Genomic DNA, 24,007 nt, shown 5'->3' with positions numbered 1-24,007 from the left:
TTTATTTTTCTACTTCCTTACTAAGTAAAGTGATGTCTTACACACCTAAAAGGTGTTTGGGTGACAAAGGTACAGTTTGGTGCAGTATTGCTAAAGGAGCTTAAGTTTTTAAATGTCACTGTACCTTCCATAGGCTCCCCCATAGGTAGAAGGGTTAGGAACCTCTTGGGCTTTGGCATTTATGAAATCAGCCAGTGTGAAAGGATTTCATCTATTAAATGTGAGTTCTTGGAAAGAGAAAGGAATGATAAAGGTAGTTCTGTTTTCCCTTCCCCCTTAGGATACCAAAACTACAGAAGACAGGCCTTTAAGGAGCTGTTTCTGACTGATGTTTAAAACTATGGTTTATTAAATAATTTTCACTCGTCCTGCTTTCAAAAAGCATTTAGTACAGCTTGCAATAAAAACACTGACACAGTAAGACTAAAAATGCATCAAAACACAAGAAAGGCAAAAGGCGAGTAGTAAAAACAGAGGAGGAAGAAGATAATTTATATATTATAAAAGAAGAAGAATGAATGAAAAGCCTAAACCCAAAGAGAAGTTACATAATTAAACACAAATCTTAGTTTCTAATCTCTATCAAAGTATAGCAGGTAGGATTATGGGTTGCAAAGATTCCTTTCTTACTGAGGTATAATTGATTACAATGTTCTATAAGTTTCAGGCATACAGCACAGTGATTCACAATTTTTAAAGGTTATACTCCATTTATAATTATTATAAAATATTGGCTATATTCCCTGTTGTACAATACATTCTTGTATCTTTTACCAAGTTTATACATAGTAGTTTGTTCCTATTACTTCCCTACTCCTATCTTGCCCCTCCCCCCTTCCCTCTCCCCACTGGTAACCACTAGTTTGTTCCCTATGTCTGTGAGTCTGTTTCTTTTTTGTTATATTCACTAGTGTGTTTTATTTTTTAGATTCCACATATAAGTGATATCATATAGTATTTTGTCTTTCTCTGATGTATTTCACTAAGCGTAATACCCTCCAAGTCCATCCATGTTGTTGCAAATGTCAAAACTTCATTCTTTTTTATGGCTGAGTAGTATTCCATTGTGTGTGTGTGTGTGTGTGTGTGTGTGTGTGTGTGTGTGTCACATCTTCTTTATCCGTTCTTCTGTTGATGAACACTTAGGTTGCTTCCATATCTTGACTATTGTAAATAGTGCTTCTGTGAGCATTGGGGTTCATGTATCTTTTCAAATTAGTGTTTTCATTTTCTTCAGATATATACCCTGTAGTGGAATTGCCAGGTCATGTGGTAGTTCTAGTTTTAGCTTTTTTGAGAAACCTCCATACTTTTTTCCACAGTGGTTGCACCAATTTACATTACCACCAACAGTGTACCAGGGTTCCCATTTCTCCATATCCTCACCAACATTTGTTATTTGTGGTCTTTTTTTTTTTTTTTTTTTTTTTTTTTGTGGTACGCGGGCCTCTCACTGTTGTGGCCTCTCCCATTGTGGAGCACAGGCTCCGGATGCGCAGGCTCAGCGGCCATGGCTCACGGGCCTAGCTGTTCCGCGGCATGTGGGATCTTCCCGGACCAGGGCACGAACCTGTGGCCCCTGCATTGGCAGGCGGACTCTCAACCACTGCGCCACCAGGGAAGCCCTATTTGTGGTCTTTTTGAAGATAGCCATTCTGACAGCTGTGAGGTGATACCACATTGTGGCTTTAATTTGCATTTCTCTAGTGATTAACAACGTTGAGCATCTTTTCATGTACCTTTATAGCCATGATGGCCTGATGGCCTCCTTTGGAAAAATGTCTATTCAGGTCTTCTGCCCATTTTTTAATTGAGTTGTTCTTTTTTTGATATTGAGTTATATGAGCTGTTTATATATTTTGGACATTAACCCTTTATTTGTCATATAATTTGGAAATATTTTCTGTTTTTTGATTTTAAATTTTTTAATTGCAATAAAATACTTATAACATACAATTTATCATCTTAACCATTTTTAACTGTATAGTGCAATAATGTTAAATACATTCACATTGTTATGTAAACAAGTGCCCATTCCCTCCTACTCCCAACCCTGGTAACAACCATTCTACTTCCTGTCTTTATGAATTTGATGACTCTAGGTATCTCAGATAAATAGACTCATACAGTATTTGTTTTTCTGTGACTGCCTTATTTCACTTTGCGTAACGTCATCAAAGTTCATCCATGATGTGTAGCATGTGTTAGAATATCCTTCCTTTTTAAGGCTAAATAATATTCCATCGTAGGTATATGCCACACTTTATCGTTCATCTATCAATGAACATTGGATTGCTTCCACCTTCTGGATATTTTTAATAGTGCTATGATGAACATGAGTGTATAAATATCTCTTCAAGAGCCTGCTTTCAATTCTTGCAGAGATTCTTTAAGTTGAAGTTAGCTTGCATTCTCCTTGTAGACGGCCACAGCATGAGGTGTCCCTGTAGGTGTTCAGGCTAATGCTTAGAGCTCCTGAGTCCTATGGTGCCCATAACCTGGAATGTGTTGTGGTTTGGGCTTATCAAATGTCTATTTCTATCAGAGTAGAACATGAATATGATTCTAGGAATGTATTTAGTTTGGGGCAATAATTTCCTAAGTCAGCTACCTCCAATATGGACCTCCAGAAAACTGAATAACTAAGACTTTCAAATACATTTTTAGTAGTGTTTTGGTAAGCCAGTACTTGAAAACTGAAACAGGAGTGTTCCTTCTGACAGCCATTGGCCAATAGGTTCAGTGGACTATTCTCATAATGTGAAATAGGGCAACACTGTTAATATATAATAATGGCAAGAGCCTATGGGTCCTGTAGATACACTAGTTGTTCAGATTGTTTAGCTACTAAGTCAAAAGCAGGCAACTAGCATACAAATCATTTAAATTGTGAATGCCCTTCCCACTCTGATTTTAATGGGCCTTTTTGTAATTCTCACTCTTATTATGAGGAATAAGTTCCAACCCTGAATTCTCTCAAAAACCAGGGAAAAAAGTATTTTCTAATTCTTTGATTATTCACTTTTATTCCAGGTGAATCAGGTTTAGAGACATTAGATTATTTTAATTTAATATTTTAAAACTACTTCCGAATGATCATATGATTGCAGTTTAGTGTAATACATCCTAAGAGAGGACCAGCTGAAGTTGTAGCTATGAATAAAATTGGTTTGCTAGCTTAAGAAAATGACAAAACTATTGAAATGTTTCTTTCATTCTTTTTTCTTTTTTTTGAAGAATGTCTTTGGAAATATTTTAGAACTGTCGTTTTCATGGATTTTAACCCAAGGTCTTTGGAATTGGATCTCTATGACCATTTTGTTGTTGTGTTTATTTATTTAAAAGTGGAGTTTATGCTGTTCCTGCAAATGAGATGATGTTTATAAATCGATGACATGTCCACAGAAGTAGAGACTGATGACTGTCAGTTTTTCAGGTCTGATGTTGGCTTTAATACAGGGATATTTCCTATCTCAAAAATCTCCTACTAGGGCTTCCCTGGTGGTGCAGTGGTTGAGAGTCTGCCTGCCAATGCAGGGGACACGGGTTTGTGCCCCGGTCCGGGAAGATCCCACATGCTGCAGAGCAGCTAGGCCCATGAGCCATGGCCGCTGAGCCTGCGCATCCAGAGCCTGTGCTCCGCAACGGGAGAGGCCACAGCAGTGAGAGGCCCGCGTACCGAAAAAAAAAAAAAAAAAAAAAAAAATCCTACTGCCTTCATATTAGCCCACTGTTAAGAGTGAATTTTGCGTTTACTTTTACTTTCTAGAAGCATTATACAAATTTCATCTCCTTCCCAAGGTAATCTTGGGAATACCAAGGTATTTTTACATTTTTTTTTACTCAGAATGAGGTAAGATTATTAAATGAATAAAACCATGTAGCAAAGAGTATTTCTATGAAGTAATGTTGCAGAATTAATCACAGTATCATGCCAACAAGATTGTCCTTATTTCAACTTCTTTGGATATACATTCCTGTGCATTTAATCTAATTGTGCAAAAATGATGTGAAGTAAAATGTGTTTTTAAGATGGCCTATTTTCTTGAAATTTTAAGCTATATTGAGGACACAGTACTCTTCATTTAGAGAACTCAGTTTCATGCAGTGGAAGCAGCAGTGGAATTTGAAACACAACTTCTTACTGCATAATGGTGAGCAAAAAATAAACAAATGAGTGAATGTAATAGCAAAACATCTGAGGTTCCAAATATCTCTTTATAGCTGTAAAGAGATACTCTGGAGGAAAGAGCTATAAATGATTGAGCCAGCAGCCTGGAGAGAGGAAAAGGCATGAGTTTTGAAGTAAAAAACCTGGGTTTCGGTCCATGGCTACATCATATACCTAAATTATTTTCTTGTCATGAACATGAGAATGATTCTGCACAAGGCATTATGAGAACTAGCAAGAGGAAATTTAACTTTGGGTATAGTAGGCACTCCATAAGTAATAGCTCTGAAAACCATAGAGGTTATTCAGGTAATAATACCTCAAGAAAGAGTTAAAGAGATGCTGTTCCTACTGAAGTGAAAAAAAAGTGCTTTTTATTTTTAGGTGTGTTGTTACACATTAACCTTATAATCTGTTTTCAAGTGGAACCTGAGGTCTCTCTTTAGTAACCTTTAATCTGTGTGTGGATGTTTTGCTAACACATATGATAACAGAAACAGTTTGACACAGAGGCATTTCGTTCTCATGTTCTACTCTGGGCAAGTCACGTCTGCCTTGCTGAAAATCTGCGTCCTCTCCAGTTTCTCTCCTGATTTATTTACCATCCTGCATATAGAAATAACAGCAAGAACACAGTCTTATTTTCCTGAAAAGTCATTTTAAGAATTTGATTAGGGACTTCCCTGGTGGCGCAGTGGTTAAGAATCCGCCTGCCAACACAGGGGACACTGGTTTGATCCCTGGTCCGGGAAGATCCCACATGCCACAGAGCAGCTATGCTCATGTGCCAAAACTACTGAGCCTGCACTCTAGAGCCCGCGAGCCACAGCTACTGAGTCCGTGTGCTACAACTACTGAAGCCCGTGTGCCTAGAGCCAGTGCTCCTCAACAAACAGAAGCCACCACAATGAGAAGCCCGCTCACTGCAACTAAGAGTAGCCCCTGCTCGCCGCAACTAGAGAAAGCCAGCGCACAGCAATGAAGACCCATCGCAGCTAATTAATTAATTAATTAATTAATTAAAATGCACTACCTTTCCTCCAAAGGCTTCAGTGTGCCTAACGGCAATTTATTAAAACACAATCGGGCTTCCCTGGTGGCACAGTGGTTGAGAGTCCACCTGCCGATGCAGGGGACACGGGTTCGTGCCCCGGTCCGGGAAGATTCCGCATGCCGCGGAGCGGCTAGGACCGTGAGCCATGGCCACTGAGCCTGCACGTCTGGAGCCTGTGCTCCGCGACGGGAGAGGCCACAACAGTGAGAGGCCCGCATACTGCAAAAACAAACAAACAAAAAACTCAATCATGAGTAGGTTCTAAGAAATTATTTAAAAAACAAAAAACAGACAAAAAGAAGAATTTGATTATTTCTTGGTTTGTTTTAACCAAAATGATCATTGGTCTCCAAGAAGCATTTTATTCTCCCCATGATATCAGCAACAACAACAAATGCTAACATTTGTACTGTGCTTTATAATTTAAGAACTCCCGTACAGCTGGTCCCTACATCTCTGCAAAGTAGGAATTCGTGTTAATTCCCCGCTTCACACATGATAAGCCTGGATCTCAGAAGTGACACGATGCTAGGCTCCCAAAGCCAGCACGCTGAGGGGCCAATGGGCCGTGCATCTCTATGCCCTGCTGTGGCAAAGCCAAGGATGCCTGTTCTGCCTCCAGCAGAAGGGAGCTGAAGGGGTCAAATGCTTAGGAGTGCACTTCCTAAACTGCACAGCTTCAAATGCGTGTTGTGTTATATTCCACGGGTGTCCAGATTTGCAAGCCACTTCACCAATTTTACAATCGAAGTCTCTCCCTTTTTTTAAATTTTTATTTAAAAAACCTTTTTTAATATCTTTATTGGAGTATGATTGCTTTACAGTGGTGTGTTAGTTTCTGCTTTATAACAAAGTGAATCAGCTATACATATACATATCTCCCAATATCTCTTCCCTCTTGCGTCTCCCTCCCTCCCACCCTCCCTATCCCACCCCTCTAGGTGGTCCCAAAGCACCGAGCTGATCTCCCTGTGCTATGTGGCTGCTTCCCACTAGTTATTGGTTTTACATTTGGTAGTATGAGAAACTTTTCGAGAACTTCACAAATACCGGTATCTGTTTCATTAGCCATTTGATCTTACTTTCTGTAAGTTTTCAGTATTCCCTTTCTCTAATCATCATCCTCATTTGCACATCTGTGTGTCTGCAGTTCATTTTGTTGTTTTCACTCGTCCTCTTTCCTTTTGGCTTTCCTTCTCTCTCATTCATTCATGAAACACTTTTGAGCAAATACTGACACATGGCACTTGCCTATCAGACTCTATTTGACATTCACAAAGGTCAGTCAGACATGAATCCTGCCTTTAAGAGGCTTATAGTTTGCAATCAGAATGGTGGTAGTGAACTGAGCCTTTTCCCCCCTCTGAACACATAGAAATTTTGCATTAAAAAAAGTCTTAATTATATAACCAAGTTCAAAAGAAAAGAAAAAAAACAGGTCTAAGAACAGGGAATTCACAGCTAGAGTGGTTTAACTTGGAGTTAAAGCTGCACGTGGCCCACAGACTATTGGATGTAGAAAGATGGCTTAGGGACATGCATTAGAACACAAATAGGAACAGGACTGCAAGAATGTAGACTCCAGCAAGACCAGGGCACGAAATGGAGTCCCCTGCAAAAAAACAGGCTCTGCAAAGATTTCACTGTCTACTAACAAGGACAGTAAAACCCAGTAAGCCAGCCAGTCCAGGGACATAGCAAGGAAGCTGAAAGAAATAAGAAATACAAGCCTGCACCACATCAAGTGTGGAGTCTAAAATTTAAACAACGCAGTCTCGCAAAAAGCATTTAAGCTGAGAAATTAGCATCAAAACTGGCAGAACCAGTGAAATGCTTGTACCCCGATAGTTAGAAATGCTGAAACTTCCTGTAGAGTCCCTTCCACAAGACAGCGCCCCTGGGATTCACCTAGAAAACCATATATACCAAAATAATGCATGTTAGATGGGCATATGAGCATCCTCCACAAATGAATTTAAAACATTTGAAAGAAACTATAAACATGTTAAAAGTATTTAGAGATAGAATAGGTAAGGTATAATTTAGAGGAAGGGGATGTAGTAACCATAAAGTAAGAAGTCTGTCATGGAAGATAACAGAAGAGTTTGAGAAAGAACCAAATAGAGCATTTCTAGGCACCCAGGCACTAAAATCATCCAAATGAAAACACTGGAGGCATTAAACAGATTAGCCACAGAAAAGGAAAAAAAATATATTAGAAAATAGATCTGAGAAAACTATCTAGAATGCAGTACAGACAGATAAAAAGAAAATATAAAAGGGAGGTAAATGTGGAAGACAATGAGACGGTCCAACACACTGCTAACAGGCATTCAAAAAGGAAAAATAGCAGGAATGGGGTGGGGATGATGTTTGAAGAAACAATATCTAAGACCATTTCAGAACTTAAGAAATACCTGCATCTTCAAGTCAAATAAGGACATTGAGTCCTGAGCAAGAGAAATAAAAATCAGTCTGCACCTCCGTCCTTCATACTGAAACTGCAGACATCAAAAATAAACAGAGGAAAAATTTTTTAAGCTACCAAAGAGAAGATGCAAATTCACTACCTGTAAAAGAATGACAATTAGACTAACAAGAAATTTCCCAAAAGCAGTAGTGAAGTCCCAGGTGTAATGGAATATTATCTTCAAAGTACTGAGGGAAATTACCTGTCACACTAGAAATCTATAACGTGTTAAAACTATCATTCAAGAATAAAGGAGAAATAAAGACATTTTCAGACATATCAAGACTGAAAGATTTGAACATTCATCAACTGACCGCTGCTGAAAGAATTATAAATATGTATATGAGTGGGTACCCCGATAGCTTAAATCCAGGCTTATCATATGTAAAACTGGGAATTAACACAAATTCCTACTTTGCAGAGATGTAGGGACCAGCTGTATGGAAGTTCTTAAATTATAAAGCACTGTACAAATGTTAGCTTTTGTTGTTGTTGCTGGTATCATGGGGAGAATAAAATGTTTCTTGGAGACCGATGATCATTTGAGTTAAAACAAACCAAGAACCCAGTTGAACCCAGTAGTACGGAGTGGAGTGCAAAAAGCAATGGTGATGAGAGAAATATGTTTGTAACTCTAAACAGACATGGGATGTGGCTGTGAGAGAGAGATAGACTGACTTCAGGGGTGATCTGAAAACAAGTTGAAATTTAAATCCTAAAGAGGAATCAGATGCAAGATGGGAAGCAGTAGACCAAAGATAAAGTACTCTACATCTTTTCAGTTTCTCACGGAAAAGCTATTGATTAACTTTAGATTTTTAAGTATGCAAGTTCATAACTTGATAATTATTTTAAGAGTAAAAATAGAATGTATATATTCTAAATCCCAATAGAGGAGCAAAGAAGTTTTTTTTTTTTTATTTTGTAAGCTGGATCCATGTAATAAAAGGAAGGAAAGTAGAAGGAAAGGGGGGGGAGAAAGTTAGAATGGTGGAAAAAATATCCAAATATATTAGTAATCGTGATAAATGAAAACAGACTAAACTGAGCTACTGTAATACAAAGACTCTCAGATTCTTTTAATCCAGCTTTTTGCTGTTTAAAAGATACATGTGTGATATATGATTATGTGGGAACTTTGTAAACAAGGGATTTTTTAAAAGGGCATTCTGGGCAAATTCTAAAGAGACAGCAAAAGAAAGAGACAAGAAGGAAGAAAGGGAGGGAGGGAGGGAGGGACTAAGGAAAGATCATCAGACAAAATTTTTAAGGTAAAAACATATTATGAATAAAGATGGTATTAGTGATAGGAGGGGGAAAAAGCTTTAAATAAAATGGATAAAGATATGAAGAGACAAATTTTCAAAGAAGAAACCCAAATGGTCAGAAAACATTTGAAGAAATGTTTCAGCCTGCTGGTGATAATGGCAATGCAAATAAAAGCAACAGTGGGATAACCCTTTCAACCCCCATCAGATGGCGAAAAAAAAATTCAAATTGGTTAATGACAAGTATTCATGGCATGTGGAATAAAAGGACATATCGTCTCTTACTGGTTGGAATGAAAGCAGCAGATGTGCACACATCTATGACTCAGCAGTTCTGTTTTTGTCCTGTATTTTAGAGAAGTGCCCAAGGATGTCCCTTGGGCATCATCTGTAATACTCGTAAAGCGGAAACAAACCCAAGTGTCCATCCGGAGTGGAATGGATTAGTAAACTGTGATGTGTTCAAACCAATGAAACTCGCAGCAGGGAAAATGTCCTTGCTTAGAGTTACCTGTATGAAAATGGATACGTCGCAGAATCACAACGTTGAATAAAAATAAGTTGCAGAAGGATATGCATATCTAATTTCAAATTTACATAAAACCAAGCGGTGCTGTGTGCTGTTTTTATGAATACATACGTGTGTGTAAAGTATACACATCTGACAGGAAATAATAATCTCCCAAAGTGAGTGGTTCGCTTCTTCAATGAGGAAGATGAATGGGGACAGGGAGGGAGACAGAGGGGGCCTTAACTCGGCCGTGTTTATTTTATAAAGGTCTGAAGCAAATATGGCAAAAATATTAGCATTTATTCTTAATTCTGCATGGTAGATCCATAGTCTCCTGCTATGTTTCTGTAGGTGTGTGTTTGTGATTGTATGTGTGTGTGTTTTAAAAATATTTCCTTAATTAAAAATAGCTCCCGGAAAGACACATACCATGTGATATCACTTATATGTGGAATCTAAAATACAACACAAATGAACGTATCTACAAAACAGAAACAGACTCACAGACGTAGAGAACAGACTTGTGGTTGCCAAGGGGGAGAGGGGTGGAGATGGATAGACTGGGAGTTTGGGGTTAGTAGATGCAAACTGTTATACATAGGATGGATAAACAACAAGGTCCTGCTGTATAGCACAGGGAACTATATTCAATATCCTGTGATAAACCATCATGGAAAAGAATATAAAAAAGAATTCATATATATGTATAACTGAATCACTTTGCTGTACATCAGAAATTAACACAACATTATAAATCAACTATACTTCAATAAAAAATAAATTTAAAAAATGATAAAAGTATCTCTTAACCTGTTATGGGAAGAGAGAGACATATAGCAATAATACCAAGCAAAATGCTATGTGTTCCATTATGGGTTTTTTACAAATGTCTTTCAGTCTTGAGATAAAAGAGATTTTTGCCATTTGAACCCAAGAGTGCATCCGGAAGAGGTATCGCAGGGTTGCTTTACCACAGACACCCACCTGGTTCAGTCACTCATAGAAATAGATCAGCCATCGTGACCTCCTTTTCTGTGTCTATAGCCTTTGTCAAGTCCTTTCCCATTTCTCACTAGTAAACTCTTTTTTACTAATTTCATTCTGGTCATCATAACAGAGTACTTATCCAGGGCCTCCCAAAAGATTTATTACTTTGAGGAAAAACATCTGAACAACTAAATGATGCCTTACTTCCTTCTCACGGAAAGAGAAAATAATGACTTCTGTCGTAAAATCATGAGGATTTTTATGGAAACACTTGGATTTGGCAGAGAAAGTAGCTTGGTTGGTTGTTTAAATGGACACGTGTATGTATCACACAAACTCCCATATCACTTTCTTCCTGTACTGGAGAGATTCCATTTGAGGAATCTTTTAAAATGTTGTCTGATTTCCCTTTTTAAATGTGCTGCTGCAAAGAGTTAACGGACATGTTTCACAACCTCTATAAAGGGGTCCATGTGGAAATAAGACTATTCATCGCTGTCCTGCATCCATAGCATCGAACACTGCCCTTCCAAATAGTAAGCGCTTGGGATCTCTGGCCGAAGAGGAATAGGCGTCTCCAGGCTTCCCCCCACATCACAGCAGCTTCTCTGCTTGGTGGACAATCTCACGATCACACATGCCACCATCACTTGTTGTCACTCTTGATGTCAAATGAAATCATGGCACACTTTGAGAAAGGTTGGTTTTGGTGCTTCTGACACATTCTCCCAATGGACGAGTCAACAGCCTGACAGGGTTGGTCTGTAAGCAGTTTACCAGTCACGATGCAAGGCAGCTGACTTGCCTTGCAAGTACCCTTCTGCTCCATATTGAAGCCAAAAGCAAATGAGAGATCTGACTCAGATCTCTCGTCAGGCTGCCTTGGGCCGCCAGTCTGGGTCTGATCATGGACGTTGCATTCTCAGACATCTTTGCTTTTCCTTTGCAGAGAGAAGATGCACCAGTCTGCCATGTATGAGCTTTGCCAGGGGATGCACCAGATCAGCCTTCAGTTTGTCCGGCTGCAGCTCACCTTTGAGGAGTACACCGTAATGAAAGTGTTGCTGCTCCTAAGCACAAGTAAACTGACACCCACCTGGCCCTTTTCCTACATTGTCACATCATCTCCCCTTTAGGAGAGTTGCCTATTTATAGGGTTAGGTAGTCGATATGAAAAAAAAAAAAATAGGAGGAGGGGGGCGGAGGGCTTTGGTGTCAGATGAAATAAATTACTTGCAGAGTATGAAGCTTTGGGTAGAGCATCTGCCTTGATTCCTTCATCCATCTGATTTGTTAAGTGTCTGTTATGTGTACGGTGGGACTGGGCAATTCAGGAACTACTGGGATGAATGAGGCACAGTCTCCACCCTCAGGGAGTTTTACCGTAAGATAAATCCCAAGGTAGTTTTACTACATTGTGGAAAGTGGTTATCTACCGCGATAGAGATAAAGAGGGGGCTCTTCTCTGGGGGCTCAGAGAAGAGAAGCGTATGCTCAGTTCTGGGTATCAGGGAGGGATTCATGGTGAAGCTGCAACTCAGAGAGCTTTGCCAGGGTGAGGGGTTGAATCTGAGCTGGCCTTCCTGCTGGGGAACAGCATGAGTGAGCATGGCAGGGTGGGAAGCAGACCCATGCAACAGCACTTCGTTCTCGGGAACTGTTTTGCCTGTTAATGTTTTAATTTTTTTATCTCATTTCTGTATCCACTAAAGTTTTCAAGACACATCAGGTGGTATTGGATTGGGGAGAAGTGGGGAATTAGGTTGGGATGCAGATTGGGCCGAAAGATTCCCACCTGTTGAAGACGACTGGTGTCTATGAGGCGAGCAGGGGAGTGTGGTACCAAAGGCTCTGAGCAGTAGGGTGACATGACCAAAGGGATCCTTCGTGGCTTTATGAACATGTATCTGACAATAAACTGGATGAGAGGGAATGGGACAGGGAGGGAGAGAGGCCAAGCCAGACAGAGACTTGAGCCAGACTAGAAGCCTAGAGACCTGCTGTGAGGCTGTTGAAATAACAGCCTGGAAAATAATGGTGGATGCTATGATGACATCACCAAACGCATTCAAGACACTGCAGAGTTGACCTTGGCTGCTGGCAAGAGGGGAAATAAAAATAGTCTGGGTCGGAAGTGACCTAGGTTTTGAGTGCAGAGAAGTGACTAAGATGGCAGTGATACCATGAAGAGAAATGCGTTCATGTCAGGACCTGGAGCAGATGTTGTGGAGCGTAAAATGACTTCTCTTTCAGATGGGCTAATTGTCAGAGGTAGCCTCTCATAGGCTGAAAGAGGGGGACACTGGGGGACTCGAGCTCAGAAGACAGGTTTGGGTATCAAGATATAAACTTGACATTATCCTTGTAGAAAATGAAAGTCCAGTGGCGAGTGGGGTGCCGAGACACAGAAAGAAGAAGAAAGAGCCATTGAGCTACTGGAAAGGTGGATTGCAGCAGCTGAGGGACAGGAACAGAGCTGTCAGGGAGGTGGGGGACCTGAGAAGGTGCCAAGAGTGCAAGCGGCATGACTAATGAATGGCATCGCTTCCAGAGAAAGCTGAGAATGCGGACAGAAGCCTAGTGGGGTTGACCATTGGGCCTCAGGCAGGTGCCAGACAGCCAGGGACTTGCAGATTGATGGGAAGCTTTTTTAGGCACCTGGACCCAAGCAGGAGAGGAGAGAAGTCGACAGCAGACGGTGCCAGAAGAGACGAGGGAGGGCAGGATCAGCCTTGGCAAGGATGCTGAGCGCTTCTTCCACAGACAGTGGCCCGGGCCTTTTCAAACAGAGGGGAAGGAATTTGAGGAAGCCCCCATCAGATGAGGGTGAGACCGGGAAGGATGGCAGGAGACAGGGTGGAGAGGAAACCCCAGAGCCAAGCGCTGTGGGCCACTGAGGAAACGGAGAAATGTCCTGAACGCCGAGGACGCCGGGGTGAGCGGCGAGGGCTTCAAAAGAGGAGAGTTTGTTGAGCGACCACCTGGAAGCTGAAAAGAGCATCCAGGAGGCACCCGGCCCTCCCCTTGGTCCAGGAATCAGCAGCTTGGGAGAAGGGGCGGTTTTCCGTAGAGTCACGTGGAAGGAAGTGGCATCAACAGCCAAGCATTGAGGATGGAATGGATAAGAAGAGCTGGTGTTTCCAACAAGGAAGGATTGGGTCTGGGGAAGCCTGAAGCCTGAGACGGTAGAACAGGAAGCGGGCAGGCAGTGGTAGATGCAGATGATGTGGATCAGTACCTGCTCCACCTACGTTTAGCACCTCTCCGTTTCCAAAGAGTTTTTATCTGTGGTCTAATTTAACACTGCAAGACGGGTAGCCCCCGTTCTAATGTGGGCAAGACGGAGGCATGCAGGTGTGACTTGTGCAGCCTCCTTGGGGAGCTAGGACTCAAACCCAGGGCCATGGCCTTCCCTCGCAGCAATTCCGCTCTGCCCCAAGCGGGAAGTGGAAAGCAGGCCCTGGTAGGTGAGGGCAGCAGGGAGATTGCAGGGAGAGCAGGCTGTGGGAGGGAGGGGGGGGTGGTCAGCACTTCCCAGCTGTGTTTCACTTGGCCGGCAAGGCTTTTCAGGTGGCTTTTGTCTGGTTTGATTTTCACTGACTTCAGTTGTGCAGGACAGCCCATGCTCTCCCCAGTTTACCGTGGGCCCCACCGGTCCCTCCATTCCTCCCTGTACACTCAGCCCACATTCAGGAGCTTGTGTTTGCAGCCCCTTGTCCTCAGGGTCAGTAGAACCAGGCTTTGCTCCCTGCCCCAGTGTTCCTCAAGGTTTCTGAGGTTCCCAGTTTATCCTTTCTGGAATATAACCTTGGAAATACACTCTTAGTTCCCCAACCAGGGATTGAACCCACGCCCTTAGCAATGGAAGTACGGAATCCTAACCACTGGACTGCCAGGGGATTCCCTGGAAATGTACTCTTGAAATTCAGAGACAGTGATTTTATTCCCCTTTCCAAGCTATGTCACTAATCATTACTCTTAGAAAAAAGTAAAAAAAAAAAAAATTCTATCAGATGGGTGATAGAATTTAATTTTTTTCTAAAATGTGTGATACTAATCCTTTATAAACTTTGACCACTCATTGTAATTGGTGTCTTCCTTTTACATCCATTTAATCAGTCAGCCTGTAATCAATTCTGATATCACTTTGAAGCTCCCTGAATTAATGTATTAGCTTCCAAGTCGCTCAGTACATTCAAGGCTGATTTTTGTAGATGCAGAAGAAGCAAAATCAAAAAGCAGGAGAGCAGAAGTAAAGAATTTTACTGCAGCTTAAACTGCAGCTTATTTTGCTGCAAGCCTATTTTGCGAATCTGTGATAGAACGTATGAAAATTTTTCTTCTTATTTAGAAGCTTAAATTACACACCTGATGTCCAGTGTATCAGTAAAGTTTTTAAGCAATGACATCAAGAGAAGATCATGTTCTTTTTGCTCACAGAGGAAAGCAGACCATCTTCCCACCCAGTTGCCTCTTTGGTCTTCTCCAGCCCATAGATTTTGGATGATTTCCAGGAGCCCTGCTGCATTTAATAAGTAAATTCAGAAAATCTGGGCAGACCTCCAAAATTTGAGGTTTTGCCTAAGTTCTCTTTTTTTGTGGGTTTGTTTCAACTTCTAAAATATCTGGCTGGGAAAATGGTACAATATATTTCAGTCACAGCAGTAAAATACAAGTAATATTTGATACAAGTTGTTCATAATCTTGAGAATTTTGATAACACAGGTATCAGAAATACGAAGGCTTTTGGTTAACCTTAGTAGCTATACCAAATGACATTGAAATATAGTTGTGCAATGTATTCACTCCATTCTAATTTTAGGTAATTTTTTAAGGTATGACATCCATAAGTATCTATACAGAAAAGCTAAAGGTTTACTCCGTAACATTTTGAAACTTAAAAAAATAAATGTTTATCTGTGGGTGGGCAGTGTAGGCACTTACTTGCAAACTTTCAGTTTCCTTTGGAACGTTTTGGGTTAACATTAAAGTTTTGGTAGAAAGTGGATCTGTAGTTTCACTATTAACGTCCTGGTTATTACCACCTTTCTTTACGTTTTTTATACTTTTACAACAAGAGTTTAATTGCAAAGAAAAATAAACTGTTACATAATGGATGATATTTAATTCTGAACGTGAATGTCAAATATTTTGAACCACAACTGATATTGCGGCAGCCTCAGGAATTTGTGCAGTGGCCATTAGGGATTTATTTTTTCCCCACAAAAAATAGACTTAGATAAACGACAAATCAAATGCCTCAACAATTAAACTCAAGGAGAAGATTATTAGCATCATATGGGAAGTTAATTTGCCAGATAATCTGTATCTTTATACAGGACCACAGGGTTTATTTGGAAACAGTGGTATTCTGGCTCCCAGGGTTACACGTAACACTCAAAAACATATTTAGCCATTCTAAAGAGCTGATGGCCTAAGTAAGTTATTATTTATACCAATTATTGTAAATTAGCAAATAGGATGTGCACTTAAGAAGTGAAAGTAAGAGCAATTTCAGACTCTATATCACAAGGTGAATTTTTATTATCTTCATCATCCAAAAAGGAAGGTTCTAAGTGATTTGATTTTTCAGAGTTAAAGCATAAGCATAAGTACATACTGGCTGTAGTGAACCAAAGCAAACATGTAAGTAGATTTTCAAAGGGGACACCTGTAGCTTACACTCTACCCTACATCTCCTCACAGAACACAGACCCTGGTGCACCCCTTGTCCATAAAGTGTGTTCACGTGTGTCCTGGGAAAGAGCATCTCCTTTCGGGACACCTTTAGCTTACACTCTACCCTACATCTCCTCACAGAACACAGACCCTGGTGCACCCCTTGTCCATAAAGTGTGTTCACGTGTGTCCTGGGAAAGAGCATCTCCTTTCAGGTCACAGAAACACTCATATCCTTCCAGGTGCTGAATTTCAAAGTATTATTTTTAGTGAGATGTTTTTTGTTTCATTAGGAAAGCCAGCCACTCCATACAAGGAAAGAAGAAAACATACCCTTAATTTTCTATCTTATCGAAGATAACGATGAATGTGGTTTCTTCTCTTCAAAAGTTTTTGATCTTGCCTTGTACGCAGACCACTGTTGTGTGACCTGTCACACACACAAACCAGTGCACAGACCTGCCAGCAGGTTGTCTGGGCAGTCACATGACAGTGCCTCGGTGGTCACGTGATCTTGGAACAAAGAGGATGGGAAGTGCTTCTTTGCCACACACTGTCTTCCCCCTGGTAGATGGCAGGTTTCCCCCAGTGTCTTTGACATTGGAACTGGAATATGAAGTGTTGCTTTCTAATTCCAGCCCCAGCTTAGATTGTCTGTGGTTCTTCCAGTTGTCCTGGAAAATCAAAGTATATTTTCCTACGTCTGAGGTATTGGCAAGTTGAGATTCATAAAAACTTTGATGACAGGCCACAAGACAGTATAGCACTGTGGTTAAGAGACAGGCTTTGGAAGCAGACAGACTTAGGTTTATACCCTTCCTCTACCATGTATTTATTGTGTCCTCGTGCAAGTGATTAAACCTCCAGTCTTCAGCTTCCACATCTGTCAAATGAGAATCACATAATGATTGTGTCATAAGACTGATGTCAAGATTAAGCAAGCTAATATAAACAAAGCGCTTTATAACATACACCCAGTAAACCAGTTATCATTATTCTTTTGTATATGTGTGTGTACAAAGGTTAACCGTCATCTAGCTGCCGTGTTTATTCATAAATGGAATCATTGAGATTCAGTATCAATCTCAAAGTGTGAGCCTCATGACTCAACATAGTCTAAGCCATTTAACTATGAGGATGCTAAAGCTGTTTTCCAACTTGGGAACTTACATGTCGGTGTTCCTTCAACACAGTTCCAAAGGATGGCCTCAAAAGCCAAGCTGCGTTTGAAGAAATGAGGACAAATTACATCAAAGAACTGAGGAAGATGGTGACGAAGTGTCCCAACAATTCCGGGCAGAGCTGGCAGAGGTTCTACCAACTGACCAAGCTTCTAGACTCCATGCATGATGTAAGTAGAGCCTCTCGGCGCCTGTTAAATGAAGGATCCACAGTCACACACTATGGACCCAAAGCAACTGGAGAGCTGAGAAAGCTCTCGAGGCTTTGGGAAGAATAGGGGTAAATTATCCATGGGAGGGAGCAAGAGTTGAAAACTGATGAGGAAAGAAGTGTTTCTTCAGGATACCTTTGAAACAAACTTCATGTAAAGGAAAAGGTGTGGCTCTTTTCCCTCCTGAGCAGAGTGTAAGAGAAATGTGCACCATGATGGCAAATCCTGAGCTCTGGGCCAGGGAAGGCCCTCAGATTTGCTACAGGTGTCAGATCAAGTTTCCCATTTCTGCTTGCAGTTTAGGAACTGTTCGGTGAATAAAAATGTTTGCTTTCACATTGCATAAATAGAGGCCATCTTCTACAACTGTTAATCTAATAACCCAATCTTTCAAAAACATTATTAGTGGTCCAGGGCCAGCTGGGATCATCTCATTTGTTGCCAAATTTTGAATCTTATATTCAGTATTCTTCGTAGGAGTAACCTTTCTTGGCTTGTGTAAATACGGAAAGTAAATTCTGAGCTGGTTTCTAATTTATTCAATTACAGATGTAGTGGTGGTTAGCAGTTTCTACAGAATACTGACTTGGATAACTCGGTTTGTTATGTCACTTAAAATATGCTCTCGTTTCATTTTGCAAGCAGTTTCTCTAGTTCTGGCTCAAAAAAAGTTATATGCGGTCATGCTAATTTAGCTTTTTTATATTTGGAAGGTTTTCCTACTTTCTTCTGGAAAATGTATTGCCCAATTTCAGCCCATGTAATTTGGGTAAGAAACCCCTTTTCAAGTACTTCTGTAGTGTTAAGGACAATGTTGACAGGCTTGATGACCAATATTATAATGGTATTACTACTGAAATAATGGTTCATCCTTTAGAGGTTTGTTTATGCCGTGGAATGGTATGGCCTTGTGGGTTGGTTGATAAAAGAATGTCACTTTCCAGGGTTTTTACACTGAAGACCCTGTGCGTATCACGTTGGCCTTTGCTTTCTCTGAATGTTTCATACAAGAGGATTCAAATTTCCTCAAGGTGAATAGAGCGTTAGATAGTTTTGCTAATTATTAGTGGCCTAAAAGCATGGTTTAATAGAAAATCTCAGGGATAAGAAATGATGGTCTACAGGACTTTGGGGAACACAGCAAACGGTGCTATCCACAACCCTCACAAGAGGAAGTAAAGGAAGCTAGACGGGGGTGCAGGATCATCGACCTGAGAACAAGGAGCACAGTTACTTGCTCCTGTTGGTTCTCTTGAAAGTCCTTCTTAGTGGAGCTGGGGTGGGGGAGGAGGAACAGCAGGTGTGATTCTTTCTTGATGAATTCTGTTATTTGTGCAAATGATTGGGCAGGCGCAAGCGCAGTTTCAAAATGAGTGTGTAAGTGTTATCACAGCATGTGAAAAGAGATGATACATTTTGAAGCAATTTACATGTAATGAGACTGACAGTAGAAGTTAAAACTTGTTTATCCACAGCCCTTCGGGATCTCCATGCCTTAAGCACAGTACGACAGTGGAAACCCTCGGAGGCTGCACCAGGGGTCAAGGTGTCAAACCGTCCTCTGCTGGCTTGTTTTTAGTGCAGCACAGTGCTGGGCACAAGATAGGAACTCAATGAACAGTTGCCAAATGGCTAAATCATAAATGATGACTTGCTGCAAAATCCCCCAAGGCAAATCAATGCCTTTTTAGTATTTTTTCTATTATGGTATAATTGATACAAAATAAACCAAACATACTTAGCGCATACCATTTGAGAAGTTTGACACGTGTCTACACCCATGAAACTATCACCGCAATCAAGACAGCAAACATATCCATCACTCCAGAAGTTTCCTTGCGCCTTTTTTTAAATTGAAGTATAGGTGATTTACAATGTTGCGTTAATTTCTGCTGTACAGCAAAGTGATTCAGTTATACAAATATATATATTCTTTTTCATATTCTTTTCCATTATGGCTTATCACAGGATATTGAATAGAGTTCCCTGTGCTGTACAGCAGGACCTTGTTGTTCATCCATAACCCTTCCTGCTACCTACTACTTCCCAGGTGCTTTCCATATTGCTTTCTGGCAATGTAGATTAGTTTATATATGCCAGTGTCTCATATACATGGAAGTATGCAGTAGATAGTCTTTGGTAGCTGGCATCCTTCACTTGGCGTAATTATTTGGGGATTCATCCATGCTGTTACCATCTATCAGTACTTCATTTCTACTTATTGCTGACTAGCGTCCCATCATAAAAATATTTCACAGTTCAGCGGTCCTATCACCTATTGATGGACATTGGGGTTGTTTCCAGATTGGGCGCTACTAACAGATAAAGTTGCACTGAACATCATGTATACGTCTTTGTGTGGACATTGCTTTCTTTTTCTTGAGTCAATAGCTAGCAGCGGAAGACTGGGTCATATGGTAGGTATGTTTTCGTTGTTTACGAGATCGCCAAACGGTCTTCCAAAGTCACTGGACAAGTGTGCATTCCCTCGAGAAGTGTGTGTGAGTTCAGATTGTCCCACATCCTTGCTAACACTCAGTATCATTAGTCTTTTTAGTTTTAGCCATTCTAATAGCTGTGTGGCGATGTCTCCCTGTGGTTTTAGTTTGCATTTCCCTCATGATTAATGCTCTTTTCTTGTGCTTATTCACCATCTTTGCTGAAGTATCTGTTCGCCTCTTTTGCTCATTTTTAAAAACTGGATTGTTCATTTGTAATTAGATTGTTGAGTTTTGAGACTCCTTTATATATTCTAGATACAATTCCTTTATAAGATATATGATTTGCAAGTATTTTCTCCCAGGCCGTGGTTTATTGTTTCATTCTCTTAACAGTGTCTTTTGCAGAGCAGGGATTTTGAATTCTAATAAAGTCCAATTGATTATTTTTTCTTTTATGAATTATGTTTTTGGCTGTAGCTAGGAAATCCTTGTCTAAGCCAATGTCACAAAGCTTTTCTCTTCCATTTTCTTCTAGAGATCATTGTCCTTCATTGACTGATATGTAGTGTCTCAAAAACCTTTTCTTCATGTATTTTTTTTCTGAGTATTTTTGGTTATTCCTGGTGGAAGGGTAAATCCAATCCACCTTACTCCACTTTGGCTAGAAGGAGAACATTCTTTTGGGAATCACTGGAATCACTTTAATTCTAAAACCTTTATTTTAAACAATCAAAAATGTTTGCCCTTAGAAGTAGCCTAACAGAAGCATCGTGAATGCTCTATTTATATTCCCATCCCAGACAGAACATTGAAAAATGCATTGTAAGTCTACAGGGACCTTTCTAACATTCACGCTTACTCAGACTTGAGACTGCCTACAGCTTATTCATTAGAGTAAATAAGAGAGTGAACATTTGTAGAATTTTTTTCCAGGGAACAAAGAGCTACAGAAGGACTGGCTCTGTACTCAGAGCCTCGTTCTGGTCACCTTGTGGAAAAAGAGCGTGTGTTCCTAAGGGTCACACAAACAAAAACCCTGTGCATGTAAATCAAAGTTCTGCTTAAATAGCGTGCATAGTACGCCAGCCCTCAGGACACACATCCATAGATCTGGGGACACGTGTACACAGCTCTCGTGATGCGTGGTTTGCTCCCACTTGGTGCACACATGGGTTGGCGGAGCAGTGCCAAGGTGAGTGGAAGGAACATTCTCTGAAAGAACAGGTTGACAGTTAAGTATTTGAACTGGTCAGCAACTTTAAGGAATCACAAGCCCTCCAAACATCAATCTTCCCCCCAAAAAAGATTCAAAGAAAGCAGCTGTGGCCAGGCTTCTCGGGATAGGTGTATTTTTGCATTGTAAATGGGTGTTATATGTAAAGCATATAGATTCCTTATTCTTCTAGAGAGAATAGAGAATGACTAGTCACTTTCTAGGTATTACTATGAATGGCAGTTAATTTCCTGTGAGTGTAAGAGGCACATTTCTAATGAATTCATTGGTAACTTCTACTGATTCATGGAGATCAAGGACTATTTATGTTACTATCAGCATGTAGAACAGCTGGTAAACATGAATGGATTTTAGTGTTTCTTAGAGGCAAAAAAATTGCCCTTTCTCTGTTAACTAGTTTCAAGGTTATACTGTTGCAATTGACTTTATTTCCACGTACACACTAGCCTACAGAGTGCCTCATGCCTGGCAAAATTGACGAGACTGCAGAGGATACAAAATAAACATGGGACGCCAACCCAAGCCTCAGATTGCTTAGATTCTAGAGAGACAGCTAGAGTGTAATGCAAGGCAGAAGGTAACTAGGGGCAGTGGGACCTCTGAGAGCACCCGCATGTTCATTCATTCATCTGACTGTGAGCCTCTACCATGTTCTAGGACCAGAGGTGCAAGTGGGAACAGAATGCCCGTCCTTAGGAATCCCACTCACCCTGACGGAGGAAGAGGTTCGTCCCATTCAAAAGGGGAAGCTGAGGGGTGAACATCTGTTTGGATGCCTCAGTACCTGTGTTATTTCATGCAGTTCTAAAAACCCCCTACAAGCCGGGTATTATTCTCATCATTCCCATTCCCGTCCTTAGGAATCCCACTTGCTCTGATAGAGGAAGAGGTTCATCTCATTCAACAAATACATTAGTGTCTAAAAGCACCAGGCAGGGCACTAGCGGGAGAGACCCAAACCTGGCCACGGGGGGCTTTCTGCCTGCTCAGGACCACCAGACGGTACTATACAGGGTGGTGGGCCGGGAGCTCTGTAGAGATGAGTACACCATGAGTCATGGGCTCACTGATATTTATTCTGAGTTGCTGGAAAGGCTTGTCGAGAAGGTCTAGGAGCCAGCTGTGCTGGGCAGGGGTCATGGAAGGCTTCCAGTGGCGGGGTAGGGGCATCTCAGAGAATCTTTCTTTCATAGAAGGAGAGACAGAGGTCCAGGGAGTGATTTCTCAAGGTCGTTAGGTAGCCAGTGGCAGCTTGGAGCCCTCTTAACTGACTGGCACTGTCCATACCACCCACGTGTTGCAGGAGGGCTTCAGGCTGATCCTAGCTGCTGGGTTTCAGGCTGGGCTGCATCTCTGGAGATCAGAAAATGAGTATATTGAAAATAGCTGCACTGGTCTCTGGCTCTCCAGACTCATTTGGATCTTTCCTGGCATCTTCTGGAATGTGTTGTTTTTGTGAGGCATGGGGTTACATCTTGAAGGCAGTGAACCTGGTATTATATTAAAATGTCATGCACATTCAGCAGTTCCCAAAACCAAATGTTGGGTCTGCCTTGCCATAAGCTGAGCCGTCTTTGGTGGGGAGGCTTTCCTCTCTGCCGCTGATCATTAAACGCGGCTAAGAACCTACCCATTGCCTGGGGAGGTACCAGCAAGTCCCTCGGCATGACCAGAGGGTCCTGTTGCTGAGTGATCGCTTTCTATGGTGGCACAGGGAAGGCTGCACAGCCCAGGTGGCTCTCCTCCAGCCAGGCTCTCGGAGCCAAGCTTCCCTTCTGCGAGGGGGATGCAGACGAGATGGGAGCAGAACATCTGGTGATACAGTACCTCCCTGAGTGCACACTGGGAGACTCCCTGCTTTCCGTGGAGAGGGCATTAGGTTTCAGTTTCACGATCATCAACAAAAGAGACATCGCTGCAAGCAGCTGGACCTCTGAACAAATTATTTTGAGATCCCCATTGCTCATTTAACGAGTGGGTGCTTTTGCATCGGGCAGTGATAGTGGCAGTTTCCGTCATGACCACGCTCGAGGTGGTTTTCAGAGCGATGCAGATCTGTTTCTTCCCGCACACTGAAGCATGCCAGCCCCCAGGTTGGGTGGGTCCACCATTTGGGCTGTCTGCTGCTTTCACGCCTGATTCTGTTGCACATCATTACAGTCAGTATCTCCTCGAGAAAAGTTCCAAGGCCCACATAGGAGTCTGCCACAGAATTGTGACCACTGGAGACAGCAGATAGAGCATGGCCTCTGCTGCTCCACCAACATGTCTCTCAGTAAACTTGGGCACTTGGCCTAAATTTTTGGCCCTCCGTTTTTCAGCTGTAAAATGGGAATAATAATAATTATTATTATTATGGGAATAATAATAATAATAATAATAATAATAATAATAATAATTTCCTACCCATCTTGTAGGGAATTTTTAGAAGCACATGAAATAACACAGGTACTGAGGAATCTACAAGGTAACAGGCACCGAACAAATATCCGCCCCTCCGCTTCCCCTTTTCCAAGACTGTGTTTGAGTTTCCCCAAACCCTGTCTCTGCACCACCAACCAGCATCATCCATCACGTAGTTTTAGTTTACTTTCAGCCCAGAGACACTCAGACAAGCACATGGCAGAGCCTTCAAGGGGGTGACAGTGTAAAGTTGGCAAGACCAAGCAGGGACATGAGCAGGAAAGGCCATTCTATAGGGTGGGGCAGTCACCTAGTCGCGAATCACATAGACCGAGGTCAGTATAGAAGCCTTTCCGAGGCACTTCCGGTCCCTGTGCTCTAGGTGTCCTGCCACTT

General features: G+C 41.4%; 1 protein-coding gene across 1 annotated transcript in view; it reads left to right on the top strand.

The window, feature by feature from the left end:
• The window catches only part of NR3C2 (nuclear receptor subfamily 3 group C member 2), a 376,710-nt gene that overhangs the window by 326,833 nt on the left and 25,870 nt on the right, over positions 1-24,007 (top strand). Inside the window, exons 7-8 of the mRNA XM_081245343.1 lie at positions 11,411-11,541; positions 17,334-17,491. Coding sequence (XP_081101469.1) covers positions 11,411-11,541; positions 17,334-17,491 — 289 coding nt within the window. The remainder of the gene's footprint in view (positions 1-11,410; positions 11,542-17,333; positions 17,492-24,007) is intronic.

This window comes from Mesoplodon bidens (genome assembly GCF_964165515.1).
Source record: "Mesoplodon bidens genome assembly, chromosome: 1".
Taxonomy (NCBI): domain Eukaryota; kingdom Metazoa; phylum Chordata; class Mammalia; order Artiodactyla; family Ziphiidae; genus Mesoplodon; species Mesoplodon bidens.
This window is presented reverse-complemented; position numbering and strand designations above follow the sequence as displayed.